Source organism: Neolamprologus multifasciatus, chromosome 4, assembly GCF_963576455.1.
Source record: "Neolamprologus multifasciatus chromosome 4, fNeoMul1.2, whole genome shotgun sequence".
Classification (NCBI taxonomy): domain Eukaryota; kingdom Metazoa; phylum Chordata; class Actinopteri; order Cichliformes; family Cichlidae; genus Neolamprologus; species Neolamprologus multifasciatus.
Window position 1 is genome coordinate 31,529,649 of NC_140442.1, and position 15,685 is coordinate 31,545,333.

General features: G+C 43.3%; 1 protein-coding gene across 8 annotated transcripts in view; it reads left to right on the forward strand.

The window, feature by feature from the left end:
* The window catches only part of rbfox1 (RNA binding fox-1 homolog 1), a 107,207-nt gene that overhangs the window by 68,020 nt on the left and 23,502 nt on the right, over window positions 1–15,685 (forward strand). For 4 of the 8 annotated variants that reach the window (XM_085155648.1, XM_085155644.1, XM_085155645.1 and 1 more), the window contains one exon: window positions 5,596–5,635. The exons of 1 other annotated variant lie outside the window; for it this stretch is intronic. In XM_085155648.1, coding sequence (XP_085011774.1) covers window positions 5,596–5,635 — 40 coding nt within the window. Of the gene's footprint in view, window positions 1–5,595; window positions 5,636–14,374; window positions 14,440–15,685 lie in introns of all 8 variants that reach the window. 3 more of the 8 variants (XM_085155649.1, XM_085155647.1, XM_085155652.1) reach the window with 2 other exon arrangements.

Genomic DNA, 15,685 nt, shown 5'->3' on the forward strand with positions numbered 1-15,685 from the left:
TCTATGCAGCTGGGTGGGTGCTATGAAGTTAATGATGTTGAACTTTATTTTGTTCATAAGTTATTAGAGTTGCCAACCGTCCCGTCTGGTATTCAGAGAAAATATTACGCGTTTCTTATTATTGAGGTGAAAAGGAACAGTTTGTCCCGTAATTCAGCTACAATGAAAAAGACACAAAGCTGGAGTTATTCTGTCTTTGCTGCACAGCTGCCTCTTCTTCTTTCATTCTCCCCCCTCCCTCTCCTGTTTCTACTTCAATCATGAAAACTGATCAATGATCAGCTGATCGGCTCTCTTGTTTGTTTATCGCCCACTTTGCGCCAGAAAGAGGAAACCATGTCGCGTTAAACAACAGCAGCACGTTTAAGCTTGATCAGCTGTTGTTAGCATTTATTTAATATTAATTTCTAGTATCAGTTGATGTTTGCTGGAGCCACAGCTGTATAGCTGCTGGTCATGGTGTCGGTTTGGTTATCTGGTGAGAGGGAAACATGAAGATGAAACCAGGAGATGTCCTTACTGAACCATCAGAGCTGAACAGGTGATGGAGAAACAGGTTTACCTTTTAGGTGACATGGATGAGTTGAAGGGAAGTTATGAACTGTTTCTGAGAGACAGATAACCCCAGGATCCTTTTTAGGTAGCTGACAGCTGGTAACTGTGCAGGTGTGGATCTAGCAAAGTTTTGCCAGGGGGGCCAGGTAGGGCATTAACAGGGAGAGGGGGGCACAAAGAAGTACTTTTCTTTCATATTCTCATTTAAAATGTCTAGCTTTTAAAAAATAATTATCTGAATCTTACAACAAAGGATTGATAGATTGATGCATATATACCATCAAACAGTGAACATCACTGTCACAACAGCGTTTGCTTTCATTCAAAGGCTTTATGATTTTTCCTATAATGGTGGGCCAGTCTCTAGTCAAAATGCCCGGGCCAATTTTTTGTCCCAGTCCAGCCCTGTATGCAGCTCATCTGCAGTCTGGTGTTACCTACATCTTCCTATTCAGAAGGCAGAATTTCCGAGTTCTGAGTACAATCAAAGCACCACGACTGCAGTTTTCGTGTTGGATGTAAAAGGCGCACATGACGCTGTGACCTAGGCTAGAATCATGGCAGCAGTCAATGACGGTCCAGGCGTGGGATTTCTCTCGTGGAAATATGCACATTATCTTTTCCAAGATTAACAAGAGAATTCTGAGTAAAACCAAAGTTACTTTCCCTAGTAACTAGTTACTTTGAAAGTAACGAGTAACTTGAAGTAACTGAGTTACTTTTGATAGAAGTAACTAGTAATGTAACTAAGTTACTATTTTAAAGTAACTTACCCAACACTGGTTCTTGCTGATCGGAGCTGGCTTGGCCCTGGCTTATTGGAGAAATAAGAGAGCGGAACCGGCTGTTCAAACCCCCCTAAGGCTGCCTGCTGGAATCGAAGTTTTCAGTGTTTTTCTGTAACGCTACCGATCTCCGACTTGTAACCCCATGTAATGTCTGTGTTATGTGTGTAAGGTCGGGGGGGGGGGGGTGTCTCATTTCACTGCAGGGCAACCTGCATGTGACAAATAAAGCTTTGATTGATTGATTGATTGATTGAGGGGGCGGTAAATGCGCCTTAACATTGGTTGCCAGCCAAGAAGAAGAAGAAGCTGTGAGCATGGAGGGAGAGGGTAAGTGAGTGATTTGTTAGTAGTAATACGTTGGCGAAATTCCAAGATGGCGGCCAACCAAACCGGTTTGACAACCTGTTTGACAGGTTTCGTGTGTGTACGCATGCGCGTTCAGGTATCTTGGGGTTATGTGTGTTCATGTGTGGAAACACCCAGGGGTTATATGTGTTCATGTGTTACGTGAATCGCTACCTTATTGTGGTGGAGGGGTTTGTGTGTCCCAGGGATCCCAGGGTCTATGTTGTCTGGGGGCTTTTGCCACCTGGTAGGGCCTCCCATTGCAAATTGGTCCTGGGTCAGGGACCAGACAAAGAGCGATTCAGAAGACCCTTATGAGAAAAACATCGAGGGAACAGTTTACCCTGCCTGGGATAGGGTTACCGGAGCCCCACCCTGGAGCCAGGCCCAGGGAGGGTGCCCGAGGGCGAGCGTCTGGTGGCCGGGCCTTAGTCCATGGGGCCCGGCCGGGCACAGCCTGAAAAGGGGACATGGGCCCAGTGGCAGTTCAGAGTACCCAACCTTCTTAGAGTCCCTGGGTGGGGTGCTGGAAGGTGCTCCACCTGGAGACTCTGTTATCCTACTGGGAGACTTCAATGCTCACGTGGGTAATGACAGCAAGACCTGGAGGGGTGTGATTGGGAGGAACGGCCTCCCTGATCTGAACCCGAGCCGTGTTTTGTTATTGGACTTCTGTGCAAATCACAGTTTGGCCATAACAAACACCTTGTTCGAACATAAGAGTGTCCATAAGTGCACGTGACACCAGGACGCTCTAGGCCGCAGGTCGATGAACATCCACATATCTGACCACCCTGGTGTTCCAGTGTATGATAGCAAAGCCCTCTTTTCCACTTCTTCCATGTACAAATTGGCCCATTGTTCCTTCAGTGGGCTGGTTTCAGTCATTATGCAAATGTAGTGTTTATAAGATTGGGGAAACCTGCTGAGCTGAGACCGAAGAAGTCACTTGGATGAGTGACGAAACCTTTCTCCCACAAAACGCTATGTCCAGATGAACAGAATCAACTTTTTGGAGATTTTCTTCCCTGGATGATTGAGAATGCATCAAAACACATATGTCTGCATAACTGAATGTTGAGACACGCCAAAGCAATAAAAATAGTTTAATTAAAAACCCTGTGGTTTGATTAAATTAAAACCCAGTTAAAAACACATGAACACATATAACCCCGCAGCCGCCCTGGGTGTACCTGAACGCGCATGCGCGAAACCTGTCAAACAGGTTGTCAAACCGGTTTGGTTGGCCTCCAACTTGGAATGCCGCCAACGTATTACTATTTTTGTTTATGCTACGATTCAGGAAGGGAGGGAGTGAGTGAGTCCTGAGTGATTGGTTAATGTTACGATTCAGCACAGGAAGGGAGGGGGTGAGTAACCCAAATGTGCTGTTAGCATGTTAGCAGAGCGATGCTACTGTGAACTGAGGAGCTATTGTCTTGATGTGAGCTTCTACTCTTCCAGTCCAGACCAGAAATGTTTCTGTTAAGAAACTGGCTGTTGTTTTTTTTCCCCACAATTTTAATTCTAAGGTGGATATATTTCTACTAATGAAATTAGTTTGCTAAAAGCAACAGGGATGACTCAGTCAGTTGGGCTTGTGAATCATGACTCACGAGTCAGTAAAGTGATTCTCGAGTATTGAACGATTCGTTCATGATTCACACATCACTACTGTGTAGCTATGAATCATTTTTATGTTTTTTTTTAGCAAGTGTATATATATATATATATATATATATATATATATATATATATACTCATATTCACGTGTATAATATCCAAGTCACTGGATGTTACATTTGATTTAGGCTACTTTGAGGTTTTTATTGTTGTTGTTTGTCATTGAAACTCAGTCTCAATTAAAATGCTCAGGGAGATGATAATGATCTGTGTTGGTTTGAGTTTACTTGGTTTTGCAAAAATAGAGAAAAATCAGAGAAAAAGACGAAATGTATAAAGAATGCCATGTACAGAAAACACTAACATGCCTGAAGATGAAAAGTAAAAAGTATAGCAAAGTAAACAAGTTTTGAGTTTAAAGGCTTCGTCTCTATTCACTGTCTGTCTAGCTGGATAATCTAAGTCTACGTCTAGCAAAGACAGAACACTGTTCAATAACAGTGAACAAATAACAGTGAATTGTATAGGTTTTCTATCAAGTAATGCAGCAAAGACACTTGGAGCTGTCTTTTGGTGACCAGGTTTATGAATATAATTAACTGGTCCTTAGAGTTATTTGGTCTCACAAACCAAATAATCCATACATTAATCAAATGCCCTGCTGCCTGACTGTAATTTTTTATCCATTTTATCTGCCACTTATCCAAGGCCAGTCATGGGGGTAGCAGTCACCTCTTCCAGGGGTACAGGCATTCCCGGGTCAGCCAAGAGATGTAATCTCTGCAGTGTGTCCCGGGTCTGCCACGGGGCCTCCTACTAGTAGGACATGACTGAAACACCTGACTCAGGAGGCACCCAGTAGGCATCCTTGCCAGAAGCCTTACTCTCCTTTCAATGTGTAGCTATAGCGGCTCTACTCTGTGCCACTTTCAGATGGCTGAGCTACTTATGCAATCTCTAAGGAAGCAGCCAGCTACCCTCCAAAGAAAGCTCATTTTGGCTGCTTGTATCTGCGATCTCAATCTTTCGGTCACTACCCAGAGTTCGTGACCATAGGTGATGGTACGTAGATCCACTGGTAAATCTGGAGCTTTGGTTTCATGCTCAGCACTTTCACCATGATGAACCGGTGCACTGTCTACATGTACAGCCGTGACCCCAATCCATCTGTCAATCTCACTCTCTCCTCTTCCCTCACTCATGAACAAGACCCAAAGGTCGCTCCACCAGCAACAAGCACCCCCCACAGGATACTCTAATGGACCCTACTGAATGCTTTCTCCAGGTCTACAAAACACATGTAGGCTGGTTGGGCAAGGTATTATCACCACAACAGGCACCAACCACCCTGCAGCTACAGTTCCTTGCAGCAGGCTCAGCAATGGAGGATGAATGGACCATGTTCCCCAGCTTCTCTCAATGCTGTTGAAAATCTGCTAGAGGTGAGAGTTGAAGAGCTCATGGACGGGGGCCTCTGCTAAATATTCCCAACACACCCTCACAATATATTTGTGTGTGCCAGGTCTGTCCAGGGTTCTGCTCTGCCACCTGATCCAACTCACCACCAGGTGGTGAGAAGTTGACAGCTAAGCTCCTCTCTTCACCCAAGTGTCCAGAAAATGTGGCTGCAGATGCAATGATATGATTGCAAAATATCTCTTTTTTAATGTTAGGCCAATAGGCTGCTTCCTTGGACAAAAATGTATTTTTCGGCGTTTCAGTAGGAGAAACGTTTCCTCAGGTTTCCCCAACCTTATAAACAGTACATCTGTATAATGACTGAAACGTGCACCATTGACTAACGATGGGTCATGAGATCAGTTTCATGATCAATAATATGAAGATTGGGATGACCATTAATCAGGGGCCATAAGTACCATTCAGATTGTTGAGGAATGGCTGCAATAACAGAATGTAAGATCTACCCTTAGGCCCACTCTTTGATTCAGAGATGACTCCCCACTCAAACCATGTTTTTCCCTTACATTTATATTTATACTTATATAAAAACAGTTTTAAGGAGTCATTAATATTTGCATTTATGGTTAGATTTAGCTTTATGAATTTTGTGCACATAATTTAGAAAGTATTTTGGAACCTTCCTAGCCTCCTATCCCAGCCATTAAAGAGTTGATTACATGTTTACTTTTCTTTCTTTTTTTTGTTTTGGATTGTGGAGAATAGGTAGTAGTTAGCCAAGTCTTTGCATGTTAACATGCACTAATATGAATGCTTTTGTTTTACTGTATGCTTGTTTGTCTGTTTGTGTTTGCATCCTCTGCAGTGTTGTTTACCAGGATGGATTTTATGGTGCAGATATTTATGTAAGTATTATTTACTGGTATGATACTGCATGCTGTTGCCATCTCTGTAGTTTCTCACAAGTTGCTATGTACATGAAAGTCCCTGAAATCTCCATGCTGATTCCTGAGTTCAGCATTAGTTTAGGGCAGGGGTGTCCAAACTTTTTTCACTGAGGGCCACATACATAAAAATATAGGGGGGGCTGGGCCACTTACTAGAAATTAGGTATATAACCTTAACTTTAGTGTATTAAAGTTAGAAAAATCACTTACATGTGGTCGAATATATTATATTGTTGAATATAATTAAAGACAAAACTGCCTTCATCACAGCTTTCCATAAATGGATCTTTATTGATTTATTCAGAAAAAGCTTTGGTAGCTCATTCTCAGAACAGCAGCCTCAGATTTCTTCTTAGACAGAAGATTTACAGCACAGAGAAAAAAAACAATAAAGGGGAAAATGGGACGGGCACATTTCAAGTTTGTTATTTAAGTTATTAGGCTTAGCAACACACCTATTAACGTTCGTTTGAAACCGTTATCAACATTAACAGACTGAACTGGACTTAATAACAGGAGTGCATATAATTTTAGTAAATTATTCTGGTGAGTATCAGCTGCGCTGGGTATGTAAATCGGGACATCCAGCCGCGGTGCTGATCGCCACTCGTGCCAAAAATCCAGACAAATGTCACTTGATCAAGGAGCAAATCTGCATCAGATGAGATCAGCTGACTTTGCGTGTACGTGGGCAGTGCACAGCGGTGTGTACTCTGTGTGTTAACAAGAAAAGCGCATATAAGAAAGTGGTGTGCAAAAGCAGGGTAGTGACAGAATTGATGCGCATTATTGATATTTGAAGCATGTGTACCTGCACATTAACACACGGGTACTGTGGAATATATTTTTTACTCACCTAAAGTGCTCGTCCACTCCCCGCAAAAAAATAGCAGCTGTGCGGTGTCTGTGGCATCAGTGCTCTCATCGCATGCGATGGAGTAAAGATCAAAAGCACAGCTTTATCAGACAGTTGCAGTTTAATGTTGGCTGACAAGTCTTCAGCAACTGGATTTCTGGACATGCTGACGTTGTTGACGGGCGCATTATTTCGGTGACTTTAACGAGGCCGTGTTTTATGAGGTCTCCATCTGAAAAAGGCTTGCCATGTCTTGCGATGAGTTGGGCGACCTCATAGCTGGCTATTGTAGCCTTTTCCTGGACCTTTTGCTTTTGAGCACGAAAAAATTACTGTTGCTGACCCCGCAGGAGAGATACCCTTTGCTTTAATTTCTGCTCTCGATCAGCACCAGTGTAGGATGCATAGGCCTGATGTTTGGTTTCATAATGACGTCGTACATTATACTCTTTCATAACTGCCATAATTTCAGTGCAGATCAAACAGACACACTTCCCCTTGAATTCTTTGAAGAAATATTCACTCTCCCACCATGTCTGAAATTTTCTGCATTCACTTTCTACCTTTCGCTTCTTTGGTTCTGCCATGTTTAGTAACTAACTTGGGCTAAATTTCTTCTGTGATTGTCCTTTTTGGTGGAGCAACTGCCTCGATCGACAGTAGCTCCCCCTGGTGTTAAAACTAAGAAGTGCAATACACTCAAGCAAAAGTTGAAGTGTGGGCCATATTCGATTCTATTTATAAAATTACTTGCGGGCCAATTAAAAATGGATCGCGGGCCGCAGTTGGCCCGCGGGCCGGAGTTTGGACACCCCTGGTTTAGGGTGTAGAAAGGTTTCCATGTCTCAGCTCCAAGAAAACAACTATAGGATTACAGAATATAGCTATTGTTCACACAAGTCATTTTCAGTAAAAAATTAAAACATAGTTGTCAAAACAGGCGTGTGGGGTGTGTCTGTATGTGTGTGTCAGGGGGAGGTGGTGGTGGTGGTGGTGTGTGTGTGTGTGTGATTTGAATCTGGTGTTTTTGTGTCTAAATCCATAAAGTATGACACAGTACGTATGAATCATATTAGGGTTGGGTGAGGTCCAGCTCTTCATGCTTCAGACTTTTTTTGGATGTCTGCCATTGTGATTTTTTTATACAGTTCCCCACTTGGCCTGTGGGCAGTCTTTATCCTTTAAGTTCAAGCCTCTAACACAGGCTTGAGAGCATAAGGGTCCTACACAGTAGTCTTTGCTGTTCCTAGGACCTGAACGAGTACTGTTCTGGACAGAGATCTCGAATGGGATCTCCTGGAGCCACTCACCAAGTTTGAGGGTCACTGCCTCAAGTGCTTCAATTACCACAGAAACCTCTGCTGCTTCACGCTCCATATATTTTGATTGATTGATTGATTGATCAAACTTTATTCATCCCGAGGGAAATTGGGTTAAGGCTGCCAGCCGTGCCAGCGCCATCTTACCCTTCCGACCATACATACATTACACAAACATCACATGGGGAAGACAGGTCAGAGAGGTATAACAATGGGAAATACACAACAACTGATCTCCCCAACAGAGAGATCAGTTTGAGAACAGAAAAAAACCACCTCAGCGCATACAAAAAGCACATGACTATCAATACACTATAGAAACACAAGACAAGCAACAGGGGTGGGTAAAGGGTAAGAGAGAGAGCCGGTGTAGACAGCGCATCCAGTCCTGCAGCATGTCTGCGCTGGTCCAATCAACCGCCATTTTCCCCGGGAGGGCACAAGCATCGAAGGCGTTTAGAAAGGGAGGGGGAATGAGTGTGTATCAGTGCATGTGTGTGTGTCCAGAGTTCAGCTGAGACAGTGTCCTTCGCCCTGCCAGGCTAAGTAAACAGTCTTCCAGCCAACCCAGGTGACCTTGCATAGGGGAGGAACAGTCTGAGCACAGTCGTTATCAGGGTGTTTTTGTTCAGCTCCAGCTTTGAGATCACAGCTGCCGCCGAAGTGGTAGCCGCATGAAGTGATGGTGGTTTTTACTTTAGTGTGAACAACTCATGTGAATTTCAAAGCTGTTCTAACAGTCCGACACTGGTCTCTCAATCTCCTGTTGGAGAGCCGTGAGCTTCTACAGGTAATCCAATTTGCGCTCAAAGGTCTTATTCTGAGTGTTCACGGCAGCCGCAAGCTTCTCCAAGATCTTCTCCGTGCTGCACTCAATGTGCCTGTTTTGAGAAACTCACGCCTCGTCCCATAGTTTCAATCGCAGCGGGCAGCCTTGTGGGGGTTTGAACAGCCAGTTCCACTTTCTTAATTCTTCGATAAGCCAGGGCCAAGCCAGCTCCGATCAGCAAGAACCCTGTTATCATGGTTCCGAATAGATAGATATCTTCAGCGTCTTCGATCGACAGTCCCGCCAGGCACACGACCCTCCAGCTATGCCACCTGTCCATCGTCTATCCGGCAGGGAAAGTACCTCCAGGACACTCAGGCTCACCCGAGCCCAGACTTCTCGTTGAGAAAAGGTTGTCAATTGCATTCAGGAACCAGTTGATCAAATCCATAACTCCTCTTTTAGGTTTTAGAGAACAGACTGTGAGAGAGTGTTCCAGGGAAAAGTAATACAAAAAACACGAGACTAGACAAGGACACAAGAGGCTAAGCAGGGAAGCTAAGGGAGAGGTGAAAAGTGCGACCGCCTTCGTCAAGAGCAAGAGAGAATGGCTCTTCTCTCAGTCCTTGGTATTTCTCTAGCTTCTCGTGTTTCTTCTTCCCGATGTTGCTATCACTCTGTATAGCTACATTTATAAATGCGGTCACCTTCCTTTGCTTGTCCACCACCACTTGTCCCGTTGGTTAGCCATCACCAGTTTGGCGGTGTAAGTACAAATACTTCATTACTGTACTTTAGTAGAATTTTCAGGTATCTGTACTTTACTTGAGTATTTTATTCTGAAAACTTTTAGCTTTTATTCCCTAAATCTTCCTACACAAATATCTGTACTTTATACTCCTTACATTTTTAAAACAGGCTCATTACTTTTGGTTTAACGCATTTGAGGGGAGTTATTATTTCACGTCACTGTCGGGCTTCAAACACATAACTTGCAGTTGCGGTACTTCAGCATCTAGCTAGACGAGCGACCATAAAGGTGTAACATGTTGTGGCAGGTAATTTCAAATGCAACATTTCTATCAGCTCAACAAACATCAGCAAGCACACAAATTGTTTGTGTGTTTGTCGCACAGTGTGTGGCTAGCTAAAGGTCCAGCTGCTGTATTTCACAGGCAAAGATTAAAAGAGAGCTAACTTCACTCAGAGATAGAGAAATATACGAAACAGAGGACAGTAGAGAAGAAGAGAGATTAGATTTAAACATAAGGACTGCTCAGTGGTCTTTGATAAACTGGAAATCTAAAACTTACATATAAGTCCTACTGTGTATAAATCATTTATTGGGTCTGTAAAATTATGTTTTTTCATGTTGTGGAACATGCTGCAAAACAAACTGATATCAGACTAACTGTGTTATTTAACCCTTTAAAGCCGGTGCCTGCTCCGTTTTGCGTAACTATTTTTAAATCCCTGTAGAACCGGAACCACGTAAGCTAGCGCAATAAAAATTTTTTGCATATGAAACCGGAGGAATTGTCTTTGCGACAATTGCGATTTTCTTATGCCATCAGCTTGTCCTAGGTCACGGTTTCCTTCCACATATGGCTTTGCAAAAATTGCATTAAAAGCGCTTACAGGAACAAAAACATAATATTCCAGAAACACGCTTTGCCAATCCGTTCAGCTGTTCGTAACACTTCCCACATTGAAACAGACGTCAGCGCCAACGCTCGCATGTCCGCCATTACCTGCCTGAAACCGGAAGTGACGTCATTTTCACGGAAAATGTAGTTTTTTACATTTGGGCCTCTTCCCGGAAGATCATCGGTGGAGGCTCTGGGGCAACCAGATGACTGCACAGGATCATCGGCCCGGAAGCAGCTAGGTGGCTGCATCTCGCGCTGTCAGATAGAGAGGCACGGATGCTGGCTTGATTGATCCTGGAACAGTTCGTGGAGAGGCTGCCTTGGGAAGAGATGCTACGGTGGATCTGCTGACAGTGAGCCTCGAGATTGTGGTGACCCTAGCAGAGGACCTCCTGGCTGCACAGATTGAGGGAGTGGAGAGTCACCACCAACCAGCAGACCACAGCCAGTGCCGGTGCTGAGTAAGAGGGCCCCCCTGCGGAGCCGCCACTGCAGCTTACCCATGAACCCTTTCCTGTCAGACCTGTCATCCCAGGCCCCAGAGGCAGCAGACACTGGTCCCGAGCCATGGAGGGTAGCGCAAATGCCAGGGCAGGAGTGTTAAAAGTGTGGTCAGCTGGGGCACCTGAGATGGAAGTGTCTGCTGATGGCAGTGGGACAGGTGTTCCATGTTGCCTGGGCTCCAAGACTTTCCCCTGGTCCAGGACTGACATAGTGTATTCTGGTAAGGTGTCAAGGAGGTATATGCCCGGCTTTTGTGGACATGGGCTGCATGCAAATCCTGGCCCACCAAAGCCTGGTTTGCCCAGGGCATTATTGGAAGCAGAGTTGGTGAAGGTTAAGTGTGGTCACGGGGATGTTCACGAGTATCCCATAGTGCCGCTGCTTATTAAATTTAAGGGCGGAATGCATATAGTGAACGCTGCAGTTAGTTCGCACCCGTCACATCCCATAAATCTGAGCACAAATTACCTGGGGTTTAAAAATCTGTTGGGGCAGTATGTGGGGATGTGATCATGACCTTTAGTAGCATGTAGCATCTGTGCTGTGTTCAGCGGGGACACAGGGTTGTCTGATGTTGACTCAGGGGAGGAGGAGACTCCGGTGATTCTCTCCACTGAAGACTTTCTACTAATGCAGACTCATGACAACACTCTACCCTGGAGTGCCGCTGCGCATCATTTCTGCAAAGAGTGTGGCGCAGGCGCTGTTTCAGGTCATCTCTTGATTCGGCATCCTGAAAGAGATACTGACTGACCAGGGCACATTGTTCATGTCTCGCACACTTAAAGAGCTGTACAAATTATTGGGCATTAAATCTGTTCGGACCAGCGTTTACCACCCTCAGACTGAGGGGTAGCTGGAGCGGCCTGAACAAGACTGAAGGCTATAAAAATTATGAACAGAACTGGTGACAAAGAGGAGCCTAGGCTGGAGTCCAACCCCCTCCTGGAAATGAGTCCCACGCATTGCTGGTTATGTGAACTAAACTCTTGCAATGATTGATAAGGATCGAATGGCCCATACAAATGGGCCACACACGCCCTAATCCTGAAGCACCTTGTAAAAGTCACAATTGTGTGGTGTCTCTTTAAGACAGCCTAAGTTAACGTTTAGTGATGTCACAGGCAGAGATGGGCAGTAACGCGTTAATTGTAATGCGTTACTGTAATCTGATTACTTTTTAAAGTAACGAGTAAAGTAAGGGATTACTATTGCAAAAACAGTAATTAGATTACCGTTACTTTCCCGTAGGAACGCTGCGTTACTGCGTTACTAAAACCGTGATTTTATTGCGAGAATGTCTCATGACAGTGACGTAAGCGAGCGCGACGTTCGTGACAACAGCTGTGTGCAGATCAACAATGGATCATATATTGAGTGCAGAGAGAGTATGAGCGTGCAGCGTTTAAAGCGTGGAAGTACTGACCTTACTTTGAGTTTGATTCCATAAAAAGTGACAAAAACATTAGTGTCCGTTGTGCGTGGGAAGAAAACTTCTTTTTACAGCGAAGCGCCTTGAGGCGACATTTGTTGTGATTTGGCGCTATATAAATAAAATTGAATTGAATTGAATTACTGCGAAAAAACCCCTAAACTTCCGAGCAAGCACCGAGTAGCTACGACGTAATGGGAAACTCACAGAGAAACTCGCGGATTCTTCCACTGACCGCTGCACACCTGCACCAGGGTAACCCTCCGCCTACCCCACTCCTGCTTTACAGGTGAAAATAGAGCAACAGGACCGCGAGTCTGTGACTTTATTTATTTTCTGCTGTGTTTTACTTGCATCTATTTGAAAGACTGAGTGTAAACACACAAAAAATATATTTTATTTTATGTGCTGGAATGTGCAGAAAATAGGTTTAAATGTTAAACTAATTTCTTCAAGTCAGAGAATGTTGCAGATAATTAAATTTTTGCTTGATGCATAAAGTTAAAAGATTAAAACTAATAAAACAAGTTTTAAAAAGAGACTTTTCCATTTGATCACATTTTGTATGATGGATTATGCAGAAAAAGTAGAATTGGGCTGAAAGATCTATCACTTTATCACCTATTCAGGTTGTAAATCGTGTTTTTAAAAAGTAACTAAGTAACTAAGTAATTAATTACTTTCGAAAATAAGTAACCAGTAAACTAACGGGATTACTTTTTTGGGGAAGTAATCAGTAATTAGTTACTGGTTACTTTTTTCAAGTAACTTGACCAACACTGGTCACAAGTATGCACCACTGTACTCTGTGCAGTGACGGGTCTGCTTTGTTGAAAATGAAATTCTAATTTTACATTTTATTTTTAAATCTAAATATTCACCTGAAACCTGACAGGGACAAAGTGTAGATTACAGAAATTGAACATAAACTGAGTTTGAGGCTCAGACTTGAACTCGCCCACCTCATTTGGTGTCAGTTGATCTCAGTAAGTCACATGACACGTTGAGGCAAGGTCTTTCACCCAAAACTCTTCACCAATTGATCTCTGGCCTGAAGAAGCTTCTCAGGTGAGAGGTGAAACTCAAGGAAGTCCAGTTTGTTTTCTTTTTAAGCTCCTTAGATTATTAAACACAATTCCCATTTTCATCAGCTTTTAATCACCTGTACGTCACAGTTACTGTAGTCCCACTACTATGTGTGGTATTAAACTTACTTTTACTCAGGAGTTAGAGCAGGTCACCTACTGATTGGAAGGTTGGTGGTTCTTCCCTGGCTGCTCCCAGTCTGTATGCCAAATGTCCTTGGGCAACCAAGGTCTGTCTATTGCATCCATCAGAGCATTAATCTGTGTGAATGATAGATAAAAAGTACTTCTCTGGAAAAAGCACAAAACAAAGTGGTTGGGTGATTGAGGCAATTTGTAAAAAAAGTTTCCCCTTTCTTGCCTTGGTCGTTGACTTAAGCAAAACAAAAAAAATGTTAGTGTTCAGTGTCATTGACAGGGGTGTACATAAGTGGTCCGCAGGTGTGCATTTGCTGTCAAATTAAAAGACGCACACCAGATAAAAAGTTGCAATGCGCGTTCGCGTACATAAGATTTTCTGGAGGAGGACAGACATTTGTTTAGAACTCTTAAAGATGTCGAAGAAGCTCCTTTAAGCAATTACTTTGCTGTTCTTCCACCTCCAAAGAAATGTCAGAAGGAGTCCGAACCACAAAAGAAGCGCGTATTCTCGGAAAAGTGGTTGCAGGAGGTGAGCTGGCTTCAAACAAATGATGAACGCACAGAGATGTGGTGCAGAATATGCCGTGAAAATCCCACTCTAGCAGACAAAAACAGGCTTTTATATTATATTTTATATTTATATATACGCAAACGCGCATTGCAACTTCTTATCTGGTGCGCGTCTTTTATTTTGACAGCAAATGCGCACCTGCGGACCACTTATGTGCAGCCCTGGTCATTGACATTATCGTAAAGTGTAAAACTGTTTTTGTATAAATGCTTTTCTACAAGAAACACAAATCACACTATATCAGTGTTTATAAACACAAGAAAGTGTATAGGCAAAATCTGTTTACTAAACTCATTAACTTTACTGTTATCTGTTGTATTTGTGTGCATCTGTATGTGTGGATGGACATGCGTACATGTGTGTATTTCTAGGGCTGTTACACTAACTACAGATATGCCCAGCCTACTGCTGCCACAGCTGATGCATACAGCGACAGGTAAGATACAGACGTAACTTTTGTCTTCCTTTTTTATTCTATTTGGTGTGTTCTGTCAAAATAAGATGGAGTATCAGGACCTCATTAAGAAAAAAGAATAGATTAAAGATTAAAGTAAAAATTCTGGAGTTGAAATAGTGTTTTGAAAAAATAGTACTCCAAATGTGGAGTTTACAGTTCTCATTTCAAGCAAAACAGCTGCCACGGCTCCGACACCCTCTACAAAACACCCCAGGTGGATGACACAAATCCAGCCAACTCTTCCAAGTTTGTGTATTTTTTCCTTGTAACAAGATGCAGGTTTCTGACCCATTTTTCACCATCCTTATACTTATCACCACACTGTGTTAAAGTGCTAAAAGAGCAAAAAATTCCTTGTAACTAAAACCGATTGTGAATTACGATTCCACTAGCTGTCTGTGAAGGTTCTCAGTCATCCAGGTCATCGTAGTCAAAGGAGCTTGCAAAGAAAGCGTCTGGACTTCTTTAAGTTGCTTGAAGACGTTTCACCTCTCATCCGAGAAACTGGGTGTGGGGCCAGGTTTCACAATGAGCTCACCCGAAACTCTGGCTGATTGGGACCCACACCCAGTTTCACACCTTGGCTCAGGCGATTAGAGGATCATCAGGGGGTCCTTTTGTCCCTCTGTGGGGGGACACTCCCACTAGGTTTAAATCTGGGACTCTCCACCATTTGACCTTAGAACTGAAGAAGTTTCTTGGATGAGAGGTGAAACGTCTTCAAGTAACTTAAAGAAGTCCAGACGCTTTTCTTTGCAAGCTCCTTTGATTCCACTATCTCATTTACACAAGGTAGGTTGTAGAGGGTAGAGCAGCTGTGGCAGTTTGTCTTGAAACAACTTTTCACAAAAGACCTTGTAACACAGCCCGATATCAGCTTCAAAGCCCATGTTGATATTGTTGGTTATTAAGTGAGATCCTTTTAAGTTGAAACTGAAGACCATTTGCTACAAATTAAATCAGAAATTACCCAAATATGCAGCTTTATTTATCCATGAAGCCAGGTGACACACACTAGGTAGTTAAATTACAGCCATGTCTTAAAAACATAAAGTCTTGACCACTTCCAAAGTCAGACAAATTTGAGATTATTGTACTGGGCCCTACAAATCTTAATGAGACATTAACTGCCTTGGCCTCTAGTAGCACTACACTAATCTTAAAATCATGTTTTGAAAAGGATTTGTCCTTGAACGAGTGGAGTATGGTGACGTTAACAGAAAGG